The sequence below is a fragment of the Haliaeetus leucocephalus genome, unplaced genomic scaffold (genome assembly GCF_000737465.1).
Source record: "Haliaeetus leucocephalus isolate CR32 unplaced genomic scaffold, Haliaeetus_leucocephalus-4.0 Scaffold526, whole genome shotgun sequence".
Lineage (NCBI taxonomy): Eukaryota > Metazoa > Chordata > Aves > Accipitriformes > Accipitridae > Haliaeetus > Haliaeetus leucocephalus.
Genome location: NW_010972962.1, coordinates 5,625,869 through 5,653,052, shown reverse-complemented (window position 1 = coordinate 5,653,052; position 27,184 = coordinate 5,625,869). Strand labels below are relative to the sequence as shown.

Here is a 27,184-nt window from a genome sequence, read left to right as displayed (position 1 = left end):
CGACCGTGTAATAGTTGCGTATACATTCACATAGGCATAATACTACCAGCTTCCAGTAATCATCCTCTAGTCATTCAACTACTACCATGGCAGAAAAAGGTTCACTAAGTCACCTACAAATTGTAGTTGTATGTGTGTGATGTATTTTTAAGAAGAAATTTTTTTTCTGAAAATCAACTAAATTAAGAAATGGAGTGCCATTCCTGTAGACATTGTTCTAGATAAAAAATTAATCTTTCTTTGAGCCACAGAACAAAAGAATTAAGAATGAATCCTCTCAAATACCATCCTAAAAAAAGTCTTCAGTCAGTCTGTATCTTGGCTACTATCCAAAGATAAACAAATCACTTAAATTTCTTACGATCAATTGATTATATTATGGATGTATGATTTGGACCCTGCAACTAAAGCCAGAGGCAGCTACAATTTGAGTTTCTGAAGTTAGTACTAAAGCACATCATCTACCTACTTTAAATACCGCATCCCACGTTTCCAGGTATTTAAACCTCTCTCGATGTCTATCACCTATCTAGAAAGCAAGTGATACGCAGGCTTCTCTCAGGACTATTAAAAACCACAGTGCTTGCAAGGTACTTGCTTACTCCAAAAGCAATTCTACTTTTAGAATAGTTTTACTACCCTGTAACAAATAAGGCACTATGCTTCTAAGCCCCAATTTCAAGTCAGCACCATACAATCTCTGCAATAAATAAACTAGGTATACTACTACTAGAAGCGATTAAACATTCTTCCATGAAACTTTACGTAATATTATCATACAGCCATCCATTAAGAATGAATCATGGCTAGCAAAGGAAATGACAACTGAGTATGTATGCTTGAATCTTAGGATTTTGATCACTTCTTCCATACACATTCACATAAATCAGCCACAAGTTCTCTTATACAATGCATCCTTTTGTGCAGTTCTACCTAGTTAGAAGTAGATTGTACCACTATAATACAATTTTGCTGAGTCACATCTAACAGGAAATGTGTCTTATGCATATATTGCTTTTTATATCAAGAGCACAGCTGGTTCTGTACATACAAAAAGTAGACAAATAGCAAGAATTAGTAAGAAGAAAGGCTACAGAAGCAAGCAATTACTAAATATTAATGCAAGCATAACATTTTTGTATCTTCTTAAAAGGGAATTAAAGCAATCAAAACTAAGGATTGCTCTATACTTCTTGGTACTGACACCTTTTACTTCATACTGTATAACCACTTCTCAGGGAGTGCTAAACTGAACCATGAGCACCTTTCTCTCCACTTCTAGAAGGTGCCAAATCAGGAACTCTGGTGGAATTGGCCATGTCCTTTCCCTTGTCCTGATATTAGGGTGAATAATTTCACCCAGAACATGTCCCCTCTTAAAAAAGAAAAAAGCTTCCTAATAGAAAATCCTAGAATAAAGCAAACGACCAAGCGTGACCTTTTTTCATTACACATCAATTAGCAGACACACTGTGGATTTGTTTGACAAAGGCCACTAGAGAAAAAAAATCAAATGCTTTCAGAAACAGATTTATAGACATTTACAAGGTTTTCACCTTCATCTCTACAATGTTAAGAATAACCCTGCAATTAATTTTTTCTCTGAACATGCAAAACACAATCGCAGAAAATTTTATAGCTGCGTTGCTAATGTAATTCAAACACTTAAAGAATCATTTCCTGATATCATATATGCAAATCCAAGAATGTCCACTACAAAGTCTACTACTTTACTCCTACAACAATTTTCTCTAAAAGCCTAACACTTAACTCGGAGATAAGCATTTTGAAAATCCAGACAAAATTTTACTTCTATTTTATATAATGCAAGTGCCCAACCAGACAGCATTACAAGTTTTCTGTGTTCCAGCATCTCCTTTGATTTCCAGCTATAAGATTACGACAAATCAGTTTTATATACAGTATATATTCCACATATGTAAAATGCACCATCCAACTCACTGTAGTAACTGAGTATTCATCTACTATTACGACTGTTTAAGACTACATAGAACATGTGCCCCTATTTACGATTTGGGGGGTTAGTGTGTTTTGGGGTTTTTTTTCCTGGTTGGTTGTTTTTTTGTTGGTTTGGTTTTGGGTTTTAATTGCATGTCTGATACACCCTTTCAAATAAACTGAAACATAGCAGAGAATTGAACTGACTTCTGTGCCTAGTATTTTCTTTCTGTGACCAAACTTCAGAGCTCTAAAAAACATACGTCCTGGTTTCAGCTGGAATAGAGTTAATTTTCTTCCTAGTAGCTGGTACAGTGCTGTGTTTTGGATTTAGGATGAGAATAATGTTGATAACACTGATGTTTTAGTTGTTGCTGAGAAGTGCTTACACTAAGCACTGACTTTGACTAAGTCAAAGACTTTTCATCTTTTCATACTGCCCTACCAGCAAGGAGGCTGGAGGGGCACAAGAAGTTGGAAGGGGACACAGCCAGGACAACTGACCCAAACTGGCCAAAGCAATATTCCATACCACATGACATGATGCTGAACAATAAAACTGGGGTGGGGAGTTGGCTGGGAGGTGGCAGCCCACTGCTCAAGAACTGACTGGGCATCAGTCAGCAGGTGGTGAGCAACTGCATCATGCATCACTTGTTTTGTATATTATATTATTATTGTCCCTTCCTTTTCTGTTCTATTAAACTGTTCTTATCTCACCCCACGAGTTTTACCTTTTTTCTGATTCTCTCCCCCATCCCTCTGAGGGGGAGTGAGCAAAGGGCTGCGTGGTGTTCAGCTGCCTGCTGGGTTAAACCACAGCAGAGAACAAAACAAAGTAGCATTTGAAAGTGGCAGTAAGGAAAGACTGAACTAGCATAACTTAACTACTGTCCAACACACCTGCATTACTTTGGAAATTAACCAATTAAGTGACTCAAAACAGAATCACGGCTGTGCTCACCATCATGACTCAATCACAAGCTACTGATTACAACCTCAGAAGTATTTCAGAATACTCTTGAATTGGCAGCTTTGGAGTACAGTTATACACATTCTATCAGTCTCAAGACCAAAACTAGAAAAAGAGCTTTGGTATACAGTTCTTCCACTAGTAAACTGTCACTTGCTGAGTTTGTTTTTTTTTTTAATAACTCTGTTAAAAGAAAAACTCTGTTTTGGTATGGAAACAATAATTCTCTTTTAATAACTCTGGAAAGATCTTATGGAACTACTAGCTCAACTCACTGTACAAATACACGGTATCTCAGCATTCTACTTAGGAATGTAGAAAGACAGACTATAAATATTGTATGTGTAAGTATTAAACTGCTTTTGAATACAGATTTTTAAACCAACAAAAGCATGCCTCAAACAATGCCTCTCTCTCCAAGCCAGAGCTTAAAATGCCCAAGCGTAGCAGTGAAAAAAACCTATTGTCTAAAAAGTTTGATGGGTTAGTCCAGTCAGCTTGAAATTCAAGGTCCGCAAGAGAACAGAAAAAATATTCCATGTTGAACAGTGTATATTCATTAAGAACAAATACCACTGATCAAACTAGAATTGCTTCAGGAAGTCCCAAAGGATTTTATACTAAATGCCAATGTTGCCCTAATTTAAATTAGTCACTTACTGAAAGATGAGAGTATCTAAGAAAGCTCATAGCTTGTATGTTTGACATCTCTATCTTTGCAGCTTAGTAGTTCTAAGGCAAGCTGATTTTTTTCAGAATGTTTTTACTACAGGTATAAATAAAATGGTTATTGGCTCTCAACCAACTGCACATAACTTGTGAGCTGTCAATTCTTTAACAGATAAAGAAACGTTGTTCATGTTAAATTATTGTGTGCAAAATCCATTATTTGCCTTTTGAAAGGAACAGTCATAATGTAGTCTGGTATTTTAAACATTAGTAAACCTACTACAGATTCTCACTATATACAGTCACTTGCTGTAACTGAACATAGATTCTTGGACTTAGCTGCTCAGCTTACCACATTCAGAGCTTCAAAACACATCAAAACTACAAATAAATTATAATGAATATACTTCCCTGAAGACGACCATCCTAAAATGTAAACTACATTTAGAATACATCTAAAGAAATACAACTTCTGTCTTTTGAAAATAACTAGAAAAGATGAACGAATCCATATTATCAACCTCACAACTTATCTACCAGGCTTTAAGGTTTTAGAATTAAAGGCAGTTTAAACCTTTCAGGCACAGCTCTCTTATGCACTGTTTTCCAGACTATGCTTAGTCTAAAGGCAAACGCAAAACTATGGCAGTTGTCCTTTCCTGATCAAAAAAGACATTCCCACCTTCCAGAAGTTTTCCTTACTACTCCAACACTTGATATCATATTCTCCCTGCCTCCCTTTTTTTTTTTTAAGTTAAAAGTATTTCTGCTCACTACTGAAACCTTTAAATCTGACTACTTTTTTTAAAGGAATCCAACATCTTTCCATACAATTCTCCCCATGCTGCTTAGCGGTTTGAAGCATTTTGTTAAAGCTTCTCTGTATCATTTCTGAATTAATACTCAAGGCACAAATGTAAGGTAAAAATCGCAGTCCTACTTCTTTTTAAATTAAGGAGACTGTGTCAAAATGACAATATCATAGAATTTATTATGACTGCAAACATGTTAGAAAACAGGTAAATATTTCAGTATTTCTGAAGTCTGTTTCCTTTATTTTCTCCACTTCTTGACAGAATTTCCTCAAATATGCTGATTCTCATTCCTTGCTAAATACTTGGCATTTAAAGGCCTTGCACTCTGTCCAGTTAGCAGAACACAGGATGACACAGGGAACTCGGGCTGGGGGGAGGGAGGGCAGGCGGGCAGCAATCAAGGAGAGCTGAAGCAACAGAAGTCCAAGCTTTGAAGCAATCCATTTCTCTGGAGCACTTAACAACCATTTTGAGTTACATTCAGAATGGCTCTGCATCAGTTCAGACTACAAGCTCTCCACCTTTCTGTGTGTAGTATTTGTTAAATATGACAACATAGCTAAAATAAATTTCTGCTAAGAAGTTATTTTGATAGGTTAAAGTAGTAACTCAATCATGCTACAACACTGCATTGTTACTAGCAAATAGTGCCTCCCACATCATACGCAGTTAATCCAGTCACTCTGATCAGAAGTTTTGTCAGCTTTTCTATTAATCTTCTTAACATTCACTTATTAAAGCAATAAAATACACTGCAGTTCCATACATTTTTCACCTGTTTGGTAACTGAGAAAGAAGCCACCAAGAAGCTGGGAATACTAACCAGTAAACCACTGTGTGCACACCTGGTTGCTGTCAGTGAAGCTAAGTACTCCTGGCTCTCTCCCAGCACCTATTAACAGCTCATGTACTTTATCTTAACTAGTGTCATCTAGGAAGCCTAGGATGCAAGCCAAGTTCTGAGAAACATGCCTAGAGTTAGCATTTGAAGTGACCATTAGCTCTCTTTATTCTCAACAGAAACTACAAGTATGCAAGCTATTCCAATTTAGATCCCCATTTAAACAAAAGGGAGAGACACAACACACAACAGCAGTGCATTCAGAGATAACTTGTATCATGGCCTGAAGGTCGTCTTATATGTATTTAAAAATTAAGGTTTGTTACATCAACTATCTAGATTACTGGGTCATTGAAAAATACAAAAAGTTTTCTGAGTTTACCTCATTTGGCTAAGAGTGCAATAAAAAAAGCTATCTAGTCAAAGAACATGAGTGATTTTCACAGCTGTTTCACACAAATGAAAAATTAAATAAAGTATCTACCATTAGTGTCATCTGTAGCATTAAAATAAGTTTGAGAATTTTTGATACTAAAGTGGCAAAACTAACAGTTATCCACAGCAACCATGTTACACTGGCAGCATCTACATTTCCATGTCACTGTTGCATTTTACACTGAACTAGTGTTAAGAAAAATTATGAACGGTTAGCTGTGGGATTTTTGCTGTTGCACAGTCTGAGAAGATTCCCGATTTCCTCAGACCTACAGTGCAGGATTACTTCTCATTTATACCTAATGCTACTTACTTGGATATGAACTACTTTTACTAGAAAGCACGTCCTTTCAGTATCTATTACAACATGTTACAAAGCCAGTGGGTGTCTCAGATATTCAAATAAACCAAAGCCAACAAGAAACAGAAGTGGCATCTATCTCCTATGTGGTAGTGCTGGAGTCCTGTATTAATAATTCTCATCAAATATTCATAAGAAAGGATATTAAGTATTTCACCTATACAGATTACACACACCATGCTTGGGTGCCTGTAAAGTTTCCAGATCCACGTTGAGAAAGTTTGGTCAGTCACATCTTCTTTCATAAAAAAATGCTCAAGCTCAGAAACCACAGCTCTGGCCACTGGCTGCATGTCACTGAGACCTCGTTACAGTCTCAAGATGATGGCTTCATGCTGATTCTGACCTGCAAAGTCCCAAACACCTTGGCACCCAAATTTAAAATTACTTTCATGGAACTCTGCTGAACAGTCCCGTAGACTGCCAATATCACATTTTTCAATATGAACACAGAAAAGTACCATCAGGACAGCAATACTACAGTAGAAAGCTAAACCACTGGTCTCAGCACCTGGAACAAAACATTTAAGAAGGCTACATGGGCTCATTATCCATCTACAAAGGGACCACCTCTTCATCAAGCACAGTTAAACTTGTATCTAGTGATCAGAATATTCTAGGCCAGGCCTGAAACAAGTCAAGAAAAGATACAAGTTACACCAGCCAGCTTTCCCTTCAGTAAACCCTTTCCTTCCTTGAATGCTGTTGCTATAACTTAAGAGCTCCAACACATGGGTTCATAAGCTGCATCACCATAAGTAGGTGACAGTGCTTCAGTACTCTTCTGATGAGATTACAGAAGTTTAAGGAATCCCAACAAGGCTTTCAAAACCTCTGATGACTGCTTCTCTCCAATGATGCTACTTCACAGTATTATCCTAGCAACATTTGTAACAGCAAGACAAACTGTTAGAAGAACTCAGTTATTTTCATGCCTGGGTTGCTGCTGCAGAAACCTGTGCCAACATAAGAACAGTATTACAAAAGAGGCAAACTTTCAATATCAACCCTGAACTACCAAAACTGAGCTATACCTGGATCAGTAGAATAATTGAGAAGATCGAAGAAACCAAGAGGCCACTACATATAGGTGTTTTCAGACCTTGGAACAGCCTTAACCAGTGATAAAATATTTTAAATTAGAAGCAACAATTTGAAAGCCTGTTTCAAATGTCAGTTTTTCTGACATTAGGAACGCTGCAGTAAAGCAATAAATGTACAAGGGCAAGCTTTTCATTCTTAGTCAAGCTAACTTCCCTTTAGCTGTTTCTCCTTAAGGGAAGAAGTTGCATTCAACCTTTTAGATAAGTGAAGAGTTATAAAATCAGTGACTAAAAGAAACTGGTTAGGAGTCAAGTTTAGTCCTCCATGAAAGTTCTAGATGATTATACGGTTTTTATTCACACATACACACATACTTGGTAACCATTCAGAATCCAAAGGGATGTTTTAAGGCTCTTGCATTCACAGGTATTTTGAACATTTATAATCTGTTTTCACCGAAGTACATTTAAAAAACTTGTCGGTGTGAAAAGTAAGTCACAGCTGTGTTAAGTAGAATCAGTTAAAAAAGCTTGGATTATTAGATTATTAAGTTGTTCCTTCACGAAAACCTGGTACAGCTTTTTCTTTATCAAAAACTTTCACAAAAAAGGGAACAAGTACCACCAGTATCCCTTTTAATATTTTATAAGCAAGACATTAGCAACATCACAATTTACTTAGCTGATATAACACTTCGCAAGGTTGCATTTTGACCTGTAAAGATAAAGTACAAATCTAAAGCTCACATAAAGAAAATGCTTGTGGAATACCAGGATAAAATAACCACATGGCTTAAAAACATTTTTTCCTGACACACAGAAGTTCAGACTTACAACCATGCCTGAATTTGACCCAACATATAGTGGCATGATGGCTTTCAGGGGTTTTGTTTTCATGCTCAAAAAGGCTATGATGTCATTTCTAGTGAACGAAATAGATTTCTTACCTTCAACTCGTGATTCCAAGTACTTATCCAACTCGGCATCTTTTTTCACTGCCTCATCTGAGACCTTAGGAGCATTTGAAAAACAAACAAGTACGATACTCATGTTATCACGACTCCCCTATATGACAAAGAAAAAAAGAAGAGTTAGGATCTTGAGTCTTATTTTTAATTTTTCTATTCTAGTCGCATTTTTACTTGTTCCAGATACAGCACTATAGATATACCTGGGAAAAAAGAAACCTTGCAATAAAACTGTATTTTGATTAGTAAGAACCTCTAAGTTCTCCAACAATACTCACTAAAATTAATTTTACTGATTTTTATTGTACATTCTTTGCCTTAAAGTTTAAAATATTTAATGGACTTATTTACATGTCAACTGTTTAAAAATCTTATCAAGAAAACAGGTCAGAAATTAGACAGTCATTTACTGTTACCTTAAGCCAAGTTAAAAAACAACTCATGCTGCAAGACAAAATGCAGAATACTTATCCTAGACTAGAATAGCTAGCTCCAGCTACTAGTTTATTTCAGTTTGAGAGCATTCACACAAGACATTACATGCATTACAAGTCTGTTTATCAGCATGCACCTGTTTCATACATAGCACCTTGAAGAACGTAATGCCAGTTCTTCACTAGTAAGCTCTGATACCACTTTCCTGCTTATATTTAATTTTCAAAATTATAACTCAGAGCCAAATTTAAAAGCACAGTGTCTAAGTCTCTTACAAGGAGATCCAGCAGAACCATAATTTAAACTCCTGGTTTGAAATAAAGATTTTAAAATTGTACCAAAAAAAATTAAGTGCCATTAGTTACCACATATTGTTTCTGTGTAAACCCAACCTAATGGATAGTTCCTATCACCTATCACAACAACTCCTTCTCCTGAAGAAATTAAGTAGGAATCTGACATTAGAATAAATTCCTTCAGAAGTACTCATGAGTTATTCTATATTCCCTTTCATACCACGCATATAGGGACACCTATCCTATCGTTTGCAGTTGATATTACATGGTACAATTCACATCCTGAAGACAGAGGACAACATTCTAGTATCATTACAAACTGCAGAGATCCAGGATCTGACTTTATAAAATAAACACAAGGTCAGGGCTCAGTTTTACTGAAAGTATACTACAGTGACTGTCCTTTAACAAGGCTGGTCAAGTGCTTGGTCAGAAAAGCCACAACATTTAAATCAATCATATGACATAGGGTTGTATTCCAGCATATACCACATTTCTGAAAAAGTTTACTTACCCTTTAGTGTTAGAATTCTGAATTTTAATATTTTCCTCAAAATTTCATGTTTGGTCTGTGGCCTAATGAAAAGAACTCTATTTGCACTAGTAGGAGTTGCACTTCTCAGGGAATGCTGGAAATGGTATACCTATGAAACATTTGTAGATCAACCTGTAGTTGCTCTGAACAAACTCTAAATTTGAGGAGTACAAGTAAACTCAGATGCAAAAGTAGTGCTTCTCCATCTAAGCTACTAAAATGAGCTGAGGACACCACTTCAGATGACAGACAAACCATACCTTGAAGAAGAGAAGGTGCAAACACTGGTTTTATGCAAAGGATATGAACACTACCCAACTGGAAAGAACAGAAACCCCCCCCAAAAACCCATGACACCTTGCACAGAATTTATTCAGTTTTAAAACTTTGTATTTGGACAAAGTTTAGAGCTGGAACCATATGCAAGCATTAAGAAAATAATAAACCTTTATTTTTGCAATTGCTATCACCTCTCCAGGCACAAAGGATGAGGCTGTATACTCTTCAGCAAGGATATATAGTCAAATGGGTACAAATATTTGAGGAAAGGAAGAGGGAGAAGGGAAAGACTAGGCCAGGAACTACTGTTAACACTGTACCCATCTAAACAGAAGATCATTTTAGTAACAGGTGCTTGGAGAAAACAGTTACATACCTTATGTAAACAAGTGTCCACTACCCAATTGCACACTTTTTCCAGGTCATCTGACACTTCAAGTCTAGACTTAACAAATTCACAGAGCTCTTCATTGCTCATTACATCCCAGATTCCATCACAAGCCAAGATGATAAACTCATCTTCTTCTGCCCTTAGAATTTCACAAACCTCAGGCTCTGGAGAAACAAGTTGCTCTGTAGGGCCTTTACCATCAACACATTTGTAGTCATAGTCCCCCAGAGCTCGAGAAACTGCCAATGAACCATTAACACGCTGAATCATTACACTGCCTCCTGCATTCTGGATTCGCTCTTTCTCCCTTGGGTTGCAAGGTTTGTGATCCTGTGTTGAAAAACAGACTTGTCCATTCCTATAGAGAACAGCACGTGAATCACCACAATTGATAAAGTATACATGCTCAGGTGAAATCATAACTCCCACTGCTGTCGAGCCACTTCTGTCCATCCCATTTCTGAGGTCTGAGAAATTGCGCATATACTCATCAATTTTCAAAAAGCCAGTTCTGATTCCACTCTTGACATTTTCCACTGAAGGTTCAAGAGCAGATCCAGGTTTTTCTGTTGCCCTAAAGTCTTCATTGTTAGTGATGTGTTCTAATAAGTGCGTGGAGCAATAATTTGCAACACGAGATCCTGCGTGACCATCATAGACAGCAAAAAAGGACCAGTCCTCTAAGCCATGGGGAATACCTACAACAGCTGTGTGAGCATCTTCCATTTCCACTCTCCATCCCTGCATACTGCTGAGGCCATAACGCAAGCCATTCCCTGCACCATGAGCATTATGTTTTTCAGTTTTTGGTTTATCCAAAAATGCACCCATGTTTATGCAATATTGAATCTGGAAAACAGAGAAGAAAAGTCTTATTTTTAAAACCACCACTCCATACAAGTTTTGTTCTCTCTTTCCTGTGTTGTTTCTTTATAAAACAAGTGATAAAGCATGCATGTGTGCAAAAGTCAACAACTATAATGGGGAGGAAAAAAGTAATAAATGACACAAATGAAGTATGAACTTACAGACCCCTGCCTGCACTTTTAGTGTTTTTTCCTGAGTGGGGTGTTGTGTCTCAAAGAGCTACTTCACCAAAATTAAAGGCTCTCCATATGAAGTCAGAGTAGTTCACATACCTTTGCAGCTCTGCCAATTCTGTCCTCTCAAGAAACTAATCCATGCTTGAAAAATAACAACCATATCACCCCTATTCATTTTCCAGTTCCATTGCAGCATGAAGAAAATCTAATACTTCATAAATAAGAACTAACTGGTCTCGCTAGCTCTGCATGTACTATGCTAATTCTGTATTCTTGTAAAGCATGGCAGAAGTGACAATAGGGGAATGTAGACCATCTGCCAAAGGAAACAAGGCGGCAAATCCCACTTCCATCCAAGAAAACTTCACACGGAATTCTCTGAAATTATACTTAGTCCTTTGTAAAACAACGTTTCCATTTCCACCATGCCTAAAAGATGTTAATGTGCTTACATATGATTTTAAGTTCAAAAATGCGTTGATCTTGATTTTAAAATGTATCCAATTACAAGAGATATGAGCTAAGGGAAGAAAATAATCCACAGAAAGTTAAAAGTTCTTCAATATTTGGAGACCTACTTCAAAATATACGAGAAGAACCATCTCCAGAGAGCAAGCTTGCAGGTAATATGTGAATAATCTATGTTAAGGCTTTAGAGGACTTCTGACTTCCTCTCCTGTGCTAGACTTAGTTGTCCTATGTAGACCTGAAAAACCACCTTGCACTTTATGAAGTCAGCAGAGAATACATTCTTTAATCCACTGATCCCGTAGTACTTTTCTGAGAACTTCAGAAACTCAGACAGCACAACCTCTGATCATGCCAATAATGACTGCCCCATGAAACCCTTAGTGACTGGATGTGAAAGTTACAGCAACCTTCATCCAAAAAGAATTTGAGAGAATTCTGCCATGACTGATCCTGAGCAGTCAGTCACTAGGTCTCTCACACACTAGCACTCACCAAGCCTACAGAGTCATGCTAATCTAGCTCTAGTTTAAGAGTTTGTTACCAGGTCAGAAAAAGATGTTAAGAAATCCTTACTTCTGCCATTCCCCTCATCTCAACACATTTTCAGTATACACAGCTTTCTCTGACAGAAGAGGAAAAAAAAAAATAGTACAATGCAATGAGGAAAAGATTACAGATAGATTCTGCACCCCACCTCCCTTCTTAGACTATAACTTGAGGACCTTCCTCCAGATAATCCAAACTCCACACACCCTCTCTGCTACAGTGACCTCCATGAAGTGCCGAGATTTCCCACTATTACATAGACCCCAACAGTTTGCTCACCAGTTTTGCCTCTTTTGAACATTATGCTTGTGTAACAGTTAGTTGTCTCTATGTACCAATCTTTTGCTATCAAGTCTGATGTTACAACACGAGTCTTGTGCTTAGTAAATTATCTTAAGTAGCTATTAAAAAAAGGAATTGTGTGACACCAAAGAAAGCGTCCTGAGCCTTTTTTGCTCTCCAAATTGGGCATTCCATGTACAAGGTACATATCCTCAGCTGCAGAATCTCTAGCAAAACCAAATTAAGAGAACGTGCTCAAAGTTTGTTGCCAATTTGATTTTACTCCATATAAACATAAGAATAGTCCTCAAACTGGGTTTTATGAAGCAGAACCAGAAGTACCATTTTCACAGATAATGGCACATCTAATATAAAAAAGCAAGTTACAGAATGACTTCAAACCCGCATCTAACATTCTCAAAATACTTTCCGTACTTTTAGCAACTTGAAAAGTCATTAAGCCCTTTCAAACACACACTATCCGTCCTAAACTTCCCCCACTTTCCCAATCAGTTCAATTTTATGACATTATCGAAAGAATTCCACACACAAGAAACCACAAATTATCTTCATTCTTTATCTCTGTATTCATCGTCCACTGGCCTCTAATTATATTACCTGGAATAGCAACAAAGATAAGATTGTGTAGTTATTTTATGTTATGCATGGTAAGCTTCACACTGTATGTAATTTAAAAGCTAAAGTATTAAGTTACATTCTGCTCAGAATTATTTGCATCGTTATTTTTCCTTCTTTATCCAAAAAGAATGATTCGCTGTCTTGCAAATAATGGAAGCAACACACAGCAACAGAAATGAGGTATTCGTTACCTAGTGAGATACCCAGCCAAAATGCTTTTCACAACCCTTTCTCTTGAAAAATCTGATCTTGCTTTGAAAAAGCAAACAAAAAAGAATCAGTGTCAAATGGTGTCATAAAAGCAAAGCAAGGCAGTGCTACACACCACCACAAACAAGTGTTCTCAGCAACTGGTGTTCTCAGTTAAGAGCTGAACAAGTTGCACATAATTTAATAGTTCAACTAACATCAGTAAAGGAGATCCGTGAAAGGATTCCAATAGCTGATGACCACTTATTCACAAATTACACATCATATAAAGCTATTTTAAAAGCACACAAAAACATTCTTCCCAGTAAAAACATAATACAGGACTGAAATGCTGCCAAAATGGCAAAAGTCATCCAACACTTCAGACCTTGTATGAGATTCTTTTAACTAAGTATGTCCTTCTGTTCTTAAAATCAGAAGTGTGAAAGAAGTCATATGACTAAGGAAAAAGATCAAAACCTATCTAACTGCAAAAGCCTGTGAGCTCAGTATTAAGTGTTGTGTTTTACATATATATAAAATACTGTTTTAAAAAAACACCAGAGGCACATTTCACATTTTAGCTTTACGCATGTCTTAAGTAGCTTCACTTTTTACAGCACAGAAGTAAGAAACTGAAAAGAAAGGTCATACTATTCAAAATCATATTCTTGATATTCTAAATATTCTATTACATATTACAAATCTTTAACAAAGGATGCAGAGATTGACTTGCAATCAGTAAAAAAACAGTAAGTCTAGGAATCAACTTACAGCTGGTTCTATAAAAGACACCGAACACATAGAAGAAAGCCTTCTACCACTGGGTGTATTATGCAGACTACACAAGGCAGGAACTGGTTTGAAGACTAGCTGAAAAAGTCAAGCCATTTCAGTGACCATGGAAGAAACAGGGATTTCACTGACTCATTAAACTGAGGTTTTCAATCAAAATTATCAGTGATAGCAGGCACAAAGAAGACTTAAAATGGACAAACACCTGTTCTGTTAAAAACTTCATTTTTAACAGTAACAACTTCTAGCATTTTAAAAACACTAGGAAGTTACAGAAAATAACAAACAAATGACATAGCATACAGGTGAGTACAGTATATTCCTATTAGGCATTATGCACAAATGCCACATCTACAGTGCCAACATACACAACTATCTCTAGCAGTAAACTCAGCTGTGTATTTACCTATGTACAAATTAGTTAAGTAAATCAGAGATATTTTAATGAAATTTGTGGTATCATACCACACTTTACTTTTTTAGCAAAGCAGCTTTAAAAAAACAACCAAAACAAAACAACAACAAACCAACCACAACACAATAAACAAAACACCATTTGTTTTCTCCAAAAAGAAAGGTTACAAAAAGAAAACAGTTCCAGTGGAAAAACAGTACCTTGGTACTCACATCTAGTTTTGTCCCTCTTAATATCTCAGGCTAGATCAGTAAAGACTTGAGCACCTAAAAACAGGACTCAGCCAAACTGGCCTGCAAAAATCCTACAGAAAGCAAAGACTATCATAAGTCTAACCTGGTCTTACCATCTCTTATTTTAAGCATACTAGGCTAGATACAAGTCAATCTTGACACAAGTACCTAGATAACATTTAAGTCAGGTCAGAAATCACAAATTACAGAATCATAGAACTATTCACGTTGGAAGAGACCTCTATAAGTTATCTAGTCCAAACCCCTACTCAAAGTTCAATCAATACAATATCCAACGCCAAAGATGGCTCAGGCTGTTCAGATGCTTGTCAAGTTTTGACAGTCTCCAATGATGGAGATTCCACAGCCTCTGTGCAAACAGTTCTCGTGTGACAACATTCATAATGAAAACAGAACTCCCATCAGTGCCACTTGTGTCCTTTGCTTCTTAGTCTTTCATTACACACCTCTGGGAAGAGCATAACTCTACCTGCTCTATACCCTCCCATTACATAGTTGTAACACAGCAACTGGATCTATCCTCCAGACTGAAGAAACTCAGCACTCACGTCTCCTCACAGATCACATACTCTAGCCCCTAAGTACCAGGGTGGTCCTCTGCTCAACTTGCTCCACTGTCTATGCCTTTCTTGTACTGGGGGGCCAACACTCCACACTATATTGCAGATGCAGCCTCATCAGTTCCAAACAGAGGGAAATAACTTCTCCCAACACACTGGATAAACCTTTTCTAATATGGCCCAAATTTTCATCACTACAGACACACTGTTCCCTAATGTTCAATACACTTGTCCTGGTTGTCCACCAGGACCCCATGGTTCTTTTTCTGCAGAGCTCATTCCTAGATAGTGATCACCCAGCCTGTATTGAAGGACAAGGTTACTTTATTCCAGGCACATGACTTGATTAAACTTCCTGGGGTTACCATCAGACCTTTGTCCAACTTGTCAAGATCTTTCTCTCTACTGTTAAGGCCTACTCTTTGGCTTATTGGCCACTCCCCCAATATGGTATCAAATGTGCTAAGAGTGAATACTCTTCCACCATCCAAGTTGTTAATTAACAAAGACTTCATTATGCTTCCTTTCAACAATCAAAACCTCTCAACATTTCTTGAGGGACTTAAGGCATTAAGCCCCAAACATCTTTGTAGAGCAAGATTCAGTCTTAAAAGAAAACACAGCCAGCAGAGGAACAGATGAAGTGCCCATGTAAGCTAGTAATTCAGTCACGGTTTTAATCAATACATGTAAGCTCAAAAACTCAGTACCCCTCCAGCCTTTGAGATTTAAATTCCAAAGATCCCATTTTTAAATGCAATTTAATTGCATAACACATTAGTTTGAGAAAACAATTTAGTTTCCTTCTGGTGAAAATGTTTACACCACGTAAGATTTAGCTGAAACTTTCAAAATCTGGAAGACCATGTCTACTGTAATTCCCAAAACTTTCTTGGAAATGGAGAAGGCCTCAGTTCTCATCCGTGCTCCACACACTACTCTTTAAAACAGTATATATTCTTCAGATCAAGAATGGAAACCCAGGATTCCCTTCCTCCAGCAGTCTTCCCAACTCTGGGAAAAATAATAAAAAAAAAATTTAAGTAGTCAATCACTTGATAAATGCCAATAATCACCAAGGCTCAAAGGCTTTCGGAAGGCCTTTAGAGGAAAAAAATATTGGCCCTTCCCCCTCTGTGGCAATGGAAGAAACTGAATCTGAGCAATACGCTGCTAAAGCAGCAGCTCTAGCTACCACTCTACTGTACACTCTTCACCTCTAGTTTTAAATCAATAGCTACGCCATTTCCAAGAGTGTTCAGGGCAGTGAATCTCTAACAAAAGCTGACATCCCTTTCCCAGGGCAAAAACTTAACCCAAGGCTTCCTTCTCTGAAGTCCTAACATATATTCTTCTCCGATGTGTCCTACCTGATACAAATCCTACATGAGGTCTTTATCTCATATACAGGGAACATAAGCAATAATTCAGGCTCAGGAAACCAAAGACATCTACCCTTTTGAGGTATGGAAGTATGAAGACAAAAGCCATGTCCTCTGACACACAAGGAAAAATTCATGATCAATGTCCTTTTCCCCACAGCTACACAATGAAGACTTTCTTTGGTATTAGATCACCCATATTATAAAGGGTCTTAAAATCAGGTCTGTGCATAAGTTTTAATTTCTGTATTTAAAACAACCACACCCACTGATTTTCTCCCAACATCTACTTACAAACTGGCAGACAGTTCTTGCTCAGTTACAGATACCCATGATTTTCTGCTACATCATGGAGGGGAAAACAGGCAGCTACTGTAAATGAAGAGCATGCTCCTTTCCATATAGATTTGTATTTAACAGGTAGAAATATTTATTTGCTGGTTGTCATGAAGGCAGCCAAAATGTAATTAGATTATAAAGGTCTAAAAGCCATAATCAACATTTTTGTAGACACTATAAAATAATTTTCAGATCACATGTCAGTTTCAAAGAGAACATCAGAACTAGACTAATACCTTGATAGCCAACAGTCCCAAAGGCAATAACATATCTTTTCATACAATGAGAATGGTCCAACATCAATCTTTTGGGCTTAGGTCTTAAAAGTGTACTGTAAAATGTCTCTTCCTCAGAAGGATTCACTCAACAGGCCAGTCATTTTTAATAGTCAGTGCTGTGGAAAAGAAACAGTGCCAGAGTTTCCTGTTACAAAACACATGTGCTCCTGCTATAAGAAAAGAATGACGTTTCAACAGAGAAAACACTGTACTATATATTAAAGATGTAAATGACAAATAAATAAAATATCTGTGACAAACAATTTCAAAGCTTATTGAAAGTTCAGGAAGAAATAACTTTTCTGGTTTAAGTAAAAAATTCAAACTTAGCCATGGTAGAAAGCTCTTTTGTGTCTGTTTCCAACTTGCACTCTGCCTCTAGTATGTATATGCATACATACACTCTACACCTTACATGTGTCTACACACACTGTAGTTTCGACATTCATAAAGATTCCCTGTACCCTTCAATTTACACAAGAAATAGTGACAAAATTTTGTAAGTCGTCTTCTACTAATCTTGTGTTTACTTAAAATACACTATCATTGTACTATCACCATATTCCATTATGCTATCTATTTATACTATATGCATACTAAATATAAGTTCATTTGATGTGTGAAACCACCTTTAAAGATCTTTACTTTTGATCCCATTGGGATCACTTTTGACTTACTGACCTTAAAAATGCTGGCACTACATAAATTTACATCAGGCAAATAGTTACTGAATTTTTGAGCAAAAGCTCTACTTGAAGCTTGGCTGTAACACGTACTCTAACTACATAACCACAAGTACTGGCAGAGTCAAAGAGCAATTACTGGAATCCAAGAATAAGATCTGAGTATTTTACTTTTACTTAAAAATGGATTACATAAAAAGGACAGTGATTATCATTCATGCCCACTTAATATGGGGTTTATTTGTTTTGAAGTTGGGGTTTGGTTGGGTGTTTTTTTGTTGGTTTGGGGTTTTTTTGTTTGGTTTTGAGAGGGGGGGTTATGTTGAAATAATCCGCGGCCATGGGAGTCACCATGGGAGTCATCATTAGGAAGGATCTCAGCTGACCAAATATATTGACACAAAGAAATTAAGTATCAATATAAACTTTTAATATAAAGCCTACTATCAAAAAACTTTCCTGTCAGGATGACATGAAAGAAGCCAAATAGGCTTTTAAAGCAGGAATTGAAAAAAATTTGCAAGTTATCCCCATCACCAGGTAGAATACATACCTAGGAGCTACAGCTGTAACTTTGAAATTAATTTCTGCATTTCTATTGTTACAACAGTTGGGGGAAAAGAAACTAACAAAAACAAACAAAACATACAAATTCCACCACCATACTACTTTTAAACCAGCAAGTTAAAAAGGAGATGAAGATTTGAGAATGTGCTTCAGCTATTTTAAACTGGTCTGGAGGTACAAAACAATCACAGGCATAATTTAACACTGTGGATTCACATCTATTTTCAATGCTAGTAGCAATCCCTGAAAACATTATCTCTTCTGCTCTGCCTCAGCTAGTCACCACTACATTGTGCCAGCAATTTCTTTCTTTTCAGAACTGCTAGCTGAGACATTTTTGCCCTCACTCTTTGAACTATTTCACTGAAGAGGTGCAAAATTAGCTTTAGTATTTTGAAACTTTGTGACTTTGACTGCACTGGGTTTAGAAGACAGCAGCTTAGACAGCAGATCCAAGGGGGCAGTGACCTTCAACAGGGAAGACAGTGGGGGGAAAAAAAAAGAAAGGAGCACCAGGAGCTAGGTTAAGAGCTATAACCTTTTTAGCTATGTTGTTAACACCAGAAAAACATATACTCATGGTCTTTTCAGAGGTTCATTTTATATTCTGCTTTCTTGCACCTTATTAAAACATGAATGAAGCTAGGTAACTGCAGATCTTCAAGGTCAGCTTATATGGCAACCATCTGTCTCATGGATGAGTTGCACACTTCTATGCTGTGGCTTCTTATTGATCTGGAATGCAGTTTGGTAGGTAGAATGTTAGATGTCATATATCAGATGAATATTCAAGACGAACTTCACAAAAAACTTTTAAGTGGACTCTCAATCTAGCTTTGCAATCACAGCATATAGTACAAAGCCATCAGTGCCCAGGTTGATGCATTTTTACAGTCATGAAGCATTTATCATGCAGCTTCACCCTCAGATAAGTGGCAGAAGTCAACTTCACAGTTTTGTGGCCAAATGAAAGCTTAAAAAAATATGCAGTGCTTTTTCTAGTTAGCTACACATAATTCTGTGCTTGCCGGTGTGACTTCTGATAGCCAGCAGCCCTTAGTTCAGATTGGCACCACAGCTAGGGACTTCACTGAAGAAGAGGAATGCAGTGACATTGTAAGACAGACAGACTCTGCTGTAGTCAATGTCTTTAACATCACTCATCTTAGTTTTCCAGGTAACAACTTCAGGTTTTCTTTACCAAGATTTCCTCCAAACACTAAGTCTGGGAAATTCAATCCCCTTCGTTATCTGCAAATAGTTTATCTGAGTTAGAGTTAACTATACAAAAAGCGATAGGTAAGACACACAAATACCCAGGCCGGTTCATCAAGTACAGCAACACTGGGCCCACACAGTGCAAAGCAGACTACTGCTTCCAGCACCTCCATGGGAACGGAATGAAAGCTGAAGTCTTTAAGACCCAAGATAGCTCTGTATAAGCCAGTATTCATGCTCTTGTACCATTTTCTTGAAGTAGGAGTTTGGTGCACTGGCACCCAAGAGAAATGGGCCTACCTGGTTAAATCAGATATTACCTCTTCAGGCTTATTAACCCTGAGGTCACATTTTGTCCTTAACTCAAGCTCTGCAACTCAGCATGGCTTTATTATACCACCCGGAAGACTGCCCTGTACTCTTGTTAATCCCTACTGACTATACTATGACAAGATTTATATCCCATTATATTAACTGAAATTCCTTTTGTTTGCCTGTATCTGCTCATGCTTTCTGCAGCCAATAAGCATGTTCTCACTTCTTTACTGGACTATTCAGAACAGATGCACGTGGCACTTGGCTACTACAAAGCGTTATATAAGCGCTATCCTTCCCTAATAAAGTTTATAGTTATTTCTATGCAGAAACACTTTTTGTTGTTCTCTAAATTCAGTAAGAGATCAACTATTTCGAGTTCAATTTAGTTTGCTCCTTTTCAATCATCAATCTAACCCCCACCAGCCAGGTTTTTATTATAGAAATAGCACCTAAGATTTTGAAGAAAGAGAACCAATGCTTAGCCAACACACTACTGGTATTAAAATGAAGAATTTATTTCACTCATTAGCATGAAGCAGTATGTCACCAGAAATGAGTTATCCCTTATTCTAAATTAGGCATTTAAGACAACTTTTCTTACCTTTTCGAACGTTTACTAGAAGATTCAGACATGTTTTTGTGAGAATAGGGCAGCAATGAATCACCAATTTGTATCATCAATAAATTGCTCCTAAACAGGTCTGAAAGACCAGAATAAGTGTTCTGCAGCAGGTCTTCAGAACCACAGTAAAACACTAAACCTTTTATTTACATAACTGAGGGGTGACTTGTTGATTCATACAGAAATCTGAGGAAGTCAGACACAAGGGTTGGGCTAGATGAATGCTAGAGGTCCATTCCAACATAAATTAGTCCATGACTTACACAGTGTAAGAAGAGTTGTGCCTTTTTTCAACCTGTTACATCACTGCAAATTAAGTACATGCAGTCAAGACAACAAAAAAAACCAAAACAAAACACATTTGAACCCTTCTTTCATTGTAGCAGCAGAACAATCAATGGCACCTCCCAGGCACAAACCTGTCACTGACCTATGCATCATCCAACTTCAAAGACATGTTACACTGCTTGATACCAACAGGCCAATCTCTTGTCCTGCCACTATTGACAAGCGCAATCTAAGGCAAGCAACTCTTCCTGTCAAAGATACCAAAATGTGAAATCAAGACTGAAAGGCCTTAACTTGATCATAATTCTGCAGATTCAGCATATGCAATAAAGCTATTTCACAGGCAGTCTTCAAAACACATAGTCCCTGTTTAAAAACAGAAATAAATTATTCAGAGACATACAAACCAGAATATGCAATCTCTATGACAGGTATTTGTGGTAATGTTTTGGTTTTTGGTTTTGTGGGGGTTTGGGGTTTTTTCTGGTTTGGTTTTTTTAATTAATACAATTTTGTGGCATTGAATTTATCTTTTTTTACAAGAAGTCAGATTAAGAGAACATTAACTTTTAGTTCCCTACACACTAGTTTAGAAGATAGTGATTGAGTAGTGGGACAAGAGTTATCTTCTTATCTATCATTGTCAGATAAAGTTATGATAGAAAACCAGCAGCCAAAACAATTTCATTGACCTGGGAGACGACACCAACTTTTACCCTTGAAAAGGTGATTCAAGAGTTGAAGTAACAGTGGACTTGTAGCAAAAATTTAGAGATTTTCTGTAACTGATTAAAAAAAAGGTAACTTAAGCAGTACTGCTGCTATTAGCACATTCAAGGAAACAGACTTTGAAGGGAAAAGCACCACACACAGACAGTAAGCTGACCTTAACACACAGTGGCAAAACACTTCGTGATTTTTACTGACTGACACTGTACAGTCCTTTGTGTGAGACAATACCTTCCTCAAAATCTGGGTCAGCACACATTTAGATGTTGAAAAACTACTTCCCCCCCCACCCCCCCCATTTATTAACAGTGCTTTGTACTATAGCAGAGAGAAGTTATATTTCCTCCCTATTAAAAATAAGATTAAGCGAAATTCAAATGCATTTGAAGAAGAAAAACACCACATCCTTTTATCCAATCTGTTCTGAAAGTTCTGTTAACTTCTTGGTCAATTACAAATTAAAACACAGTCAAAGTAAAAGTGATTATACCTTCCCATAAATTTCCAAGTGGCAGAATTTGTTCTTACCTTTAACTGCAACCTAGTCAAGGTTCTAGTTCAGTGCTGAAAGAATTAGTTTACATTCCTGCTGCCAAGAAGCATGTAACAGAATGACTTGCAAAACCTTGAGATAACAGTACAGGACACAACATCTGCTTTATTTTGGTATTTCCTAGAAAGAAACAAAGAAAGTAGTTAGCTACTCCAGATGGCTTACAACAGATTTGTACATGATTTTTTTCATAAATACAATTTTCCTAAATAGAAGTGCTTGAACTAAAGCTATGCCTGGATGTCAAAAGACCTTTCAGTACACTTTCTAAACACAATATTAAAGATTCATGCTAACAAAGAATCAGATCAATTTTTTTCCTATTTCCTTCACCAGCACAGACTAGCACTTCAAAAGTCACCTAGCCTATTACCTGGCATTCAAGTCCCTAAATTCAGTAACAGAAGTAATAGCTTTTGCATGCCTGTTAGCTTAACAGTACTATTTGCTTAATTTTATTCACCTGCTCCAATGACAGAGTATACTCTAGTGTTTGACAAAACTTAAACCCACCAAGTGCAGCATGTCTAATTTGTAAGCTCTTTATTCTGCTTGCTTAGATGTAAAAATGCACAAGAGTTTAAAACAAAAGCAATAAGCTTCAGTTGCAAAAGTATTTAATCTCCTCTGAAATAAGAATTATTATGTTTCTTTAAAAGTAGTTTCTATAAAAGTAAACAAATTCAGCTTAAACTGTAAAAGTAGCAGATAACTAACAATTCAGATGTGTGTATCTACAAAAGCATCTAGGCATCTACTCATTGGTTTGAACAGGATGCAAATGCCCAAATTCCTTCATGGATCAGGGACTACATATTTAATCTTATAAACCACTGCATCTTATAAAAGTTACCATGACATTACACTGGTAGAAGGAACTATGTAACACTGATGATTTTAAATGGATTATAGCACTCTGATGAGCTGAATGAGTCATAAAGGGGACATACTGCCGACCTTGACTTTAAGCCTACTGATCCAAGAATGGAGCTATGACATTTCATTATGGCTTGCCTCTTCCAAACAGTGCTTTTCCACTACCAAAAAGTGTCATAAGCAAGAAATTGCTCAAAAGAAGGAATACTTTGCTACTGTTTGAAGAATTGTAGGGGTTCAGTAAGTTTTATGCCTGTAACGTTACACTGGTGCACACCCTGTATTCTCCCCAGGTTTCTTTCTTCTTAAGCACCACAACAGGATGGATGGTTCAAGGAATCAAACTGAGCCAGAAAAAGTCAATTATTTTCTGCGACTTCAACTCTCCGAACCAGCTTAGGAAATGCACGACCAGACAAGTGCCAATGCCAGAAATGCAGAACCAGCAGCTGCTGCCGATTCAGATTTGCTCAGAGTATTGTGAAAGTACACCTTAAGCGGCATCCACTAAATCATTAATGAACTGTGAAAAAGTATTTTGAAAGAACTAGACCGCAAGTAACCTAAATCATTGCATTGGACTATATGGCAGCCCTCCCCAAAAAGTTTAAAAGTTTCAGTAAAAAAAAGATGTTTCCACATCCAAGAACTTCAAGAAAAAAAACAAACCTACAAGAAGCACAGATTCACAAAGTTGCACAAATCAGCCTAACTCCTTCTTAAATAAACCAATGACTAGGGCATGAACACAGAATGAATGACCAAGACACAACTTCCTTCAAGCACTGCCTTCCACCTTCAGAAGATCCCCTTAACTAGGAGGGTACAGGGTGCTTACACGACAAAGTGCTCAAGAGCCTCAGTTCTTCTGATGCTACTCCAGTAGCCTTTAGAAGTGGCTGACTCACAATAGCAGAGCAGAAGACAACCATTATGCTTCCTAGAAGCAAGAAGCTTGACCCTTCCCAAACTCTTCTACTCTACAGAGGATGTAAGAGCATTCATTAGACAAGGCTGACTTTTAGCCCAGAGACAGGTTGCTTAGAGTAGGGCAGATTCAAAGATGGATATTTTGGGCTGGGAGCATCTTATCCCAGAATATGCTCCTATTTACACGAATTCTATCTACACTAGTTCTCAGAAGTGAGAAATACAGTATTCAGTGTCCCAAAACACCAAAACATCTTAAGATATATACTCCGCCACTAAACATTGCACAAAGAGGGGACATGACTCCTACTTACTTCTGCACAGTAGTGACTCTTCTCCAAATAAGCTGTGTAATTTTTTTTCCCATGTGAAAACACAATTAGGTTAATGATACAGCTTTGGGATAACAAGCTATTCTATCCAGCCTCCAATAATTTGTGTGCAGAAAATGCTCACATACATAAATGAAATGGTCTTATCCACATTGCTAATCATAAATTACATCACAAGAATAAAGCTGAATGGTCCTATTAAAGGCTTAACAAAATTGCAAGGTGTATTAAGCATTTTATTTGGGCTCCTCGGATCTCTGGAGTATGTAAACACTTAATATTTGAGGAGGACTAAGTTAGTTCAGTAAACTTTTATAATTTTTGCTAATAAGACACCAGTACCCTACAGCAGAACAGTTTTTAACTGAGCACAACTTAAATATTCCTTGGCTAATAAAGAATTTGAATTTCACCATGTTTACAGTATTTTCTTCAGAAGGTAAATACTATGCAGCCAAAGCCATCATAAGTAAATCACTGCTAAAGAACTAAGCCCAATATTCAAAAGTAAGAAATCTGAAGAACGCTACCATGTTATTTTACAGAAGGGTAGGCATCAAATGCTGTTATTCCTCATAATTAAATACATACTTAATAACGCCGGTAGCAAAACACTAATGATCCTCAAGCTGAATCCTCATGTTTAAAACAAACAAAACCCACTACAACACCCTGTCTTTTGCAAGTTTCCAGACTCTGGTCAGAGAAGCACCAGAAAGACTCTGGTTTTATTCTGCTCCACAACCAGCTATGACTCTGACCTTTCACAGATAACCAAATCATTGCTGCTTTAAAACAAGTAAACAAACCAACCAACCCACTCCCTGAACTTCAACAGAAAAAGCTATAATCTAATGTGTCATAACTGACCTTGTGACATCACAATACCACCACTGCCTGTATCATCCCCCAGAACTGTAAACTGGTTCACGCAGAAGATAGTAAAAGATTTTGCAGAAGTAAAAGATGCTAGGAGGAAGAAAGAAAAGAGCAATAGCGTAAGCTTACCACAGGTTAGCTAGTATACTAGTGTATTGTGCCCACCATACAGTAAATGTAAGATAACATCCCTCTCCTAAAATAGGCATTCATTAGGTCACCTGATTTTTCCAGGAACATAAAAGCATATACCAAGGGAGTGCACTAGTTGTGCTGCAAGTTCATGCAGTAGTTCTTCCTTAGCCTACATATACAACAAAGCCCAAACTACAACAGGAGTTAATTTCTGTGTAATTACTTGAGACAATGTACAACTTTCACCGTAAAGAGAAAGTTGCTCATGCTTTATGATAAAAGGATAATGAATTCTCTCTCCATTTGCTAAGTGGCTCTTGGTTCTATACAAAAACATTGCCTGCCAACCAAGACTGGACAAAGCCTTGATTTGTGTTTTTGTGGGTGTAGGGGTTCTGTTGGGGTCTTTTCTCCCCTTTTCAAACATGGAAGCGGCACTAAAATGTTCTTTATTACAACAGTTAAAGGAAGGATAATGAACAAAAGTTCAAAACTAAAAAGTCTGTGAAAAAATTTAAGTGCTTTATGCTTTTTTTAAACAGTTGATCTAATATTATGGTTTTGTAAAAAGTGCAAAGGTACCTTTCCACTGCATTTTATAAGTAACACCCAGGGCTTCTTAAAAAGCTAAATGCCTTGAAATAAATTCACTTGCGATTCTGGTGAAAATTTGGTTCAGCCGTTTGAAGTTTGCAGTTCAAACTTTTATTGCCAGTTAGCCATTTGAACTATTCAAGGCTGAATTTCCAACAGGAACACACTATTAGACTAGTATTTTACATTCATCTAAAAGCTTGATAATACTATGGTCTTAGCATTGTAATTAGGTGTATACTTTTAAATATCACCTCACAAATGGTGGACTTAAGCTACAGCATTGGAAAGCTGCCTTTTGATACAACTTACAGAAGGTATTCTGAACTTTTTTCCTGCAGACCTATCTTTAATACATATTTGCAAGGTACCTCTTAAATTCCTAAATTCTCTGCAATTCTCTTTTAGGGAAGACTTAGATCAGTAAATTCACTTTATGGCTATGCAGATGTCTTGGCATTGGTGGTAGCTTAAGCATTATTTGCTCTCAGCAGCTCGTTCCTGTTTCCACACTATGTGGCTGAGCAACAGACATAGTTATGCTGGTACAAGTGAATGCCTGAAGCAGAGACTGCTCACCTAGCTGATGAGTAACTCAAACTCTCTTGAATTATACAAGCAGAAGATTAAAGAATACCAAAAGCCAGCCTTACTGGAATTCAGAATGCATGTATGCAATCTACATTTGCCTACTGGGAGATCACTGGTAAGCACTTACTCCTCTGTTCTTCTGTAACAGATCAGAGTTATGCTTAGTATAACTCAAGCACAGAAATATGGAATCATCTCTCAATCAGTTATGCTGGACAGCTTTTCAAACATCCAGTTTCAGGAATGCTGAAGAGAAAGGCCATCTAACATTCTTCAGTAAAAATATCAAAGTACAGAACTCTTCATTTTCAGTTATCTGATCTTTAGCTGAACTAAGGAGAAGAGAGCTTCTTCAAGAGTTAAAATGTATTGCATTTATATGTTAGTGTACTTTCAGAGAAAACTCAAACTACAAAGAAGGAGATTGTAAGCAGAGGACTTCTACTTTGAACATGTTTATTGGGGCTGCTAGGACTTTCTAGAGAAGAACTTCCAAAAGTCTCTTAACTAGCTTTTATCGTATCTTACATTATAGCTATAGTGTATGTAAAGTTCTAGATATGCATTATTTCTTCCACAGCAACCCGGAAGTTGCAGATTGAGGAAGACGTGTTCATATTCTGCATGGGTTTGCATTTCTTTTTCTTAATGCAAAGGGCAGAGTCTGCAACATTCA

The 27,184-nt window shown here is 37.2% G+C and overlaps 1 protein-coding gene across 17 annotated transcripts in view; it reads right to left on the bottom strand.

Moving 5' to 3' along the window:
• PPM1B (protein phosphatase, Mg2+/Mn2+ dependent, 1B) overlaps nucleotides 1–27,184 on the bottom strand; it is a 63,746-nt gene that overhangs the window by 14,477 nt on the left and 22,085 nt on the right. For 8 of the 17 annotated variants that reach the window (XM_010576477.1, XM_010576471.1, XM_010576475.1 and 5 more), the window contains 6 exons: nucleotides 22,147–22,291; nucleotides 21,582–21,674; nucleotides 19,065–19,178; nucleotides 17,152–17,309; nucleotides 9,986–10,849; nucleotides 8,044–8,161 (listed from right to left, as the gene is read on the bottom strand). In XM_010576477.1, coding sequence (XP_010574779.1) covers nucleotides 8,044–8,161; nucleotides 9,986–10,849; nucleotides 17,152–17,184 — 1,015 coding nt within the window. In that variant the 5' untranslated portion in view covers nucleotides 17,185–17,309; nucleotides 19,065–19,178; nucleotides 21,582–21,674; nucleotides 22,147–22,291. Of the gene's footprint in view, nucleotides 1–8,043; nucleotides 8,162–9,309; nucleotides 9,394–9,985; nucleotides 10,850–17,151; nucleotides 17,310–19,064; nucleotides 19,179–21,031; nucleotides 21,086–21,581; nucleotides 21,675–22,146; nucleotides 22,292–27,184 lie in introns of those variants that run through there. The other 9 variants (XM_010576484.1, XM_010576478.1, XM_010576482.1 and 6 more) reach the window with 7 other exon arrangements.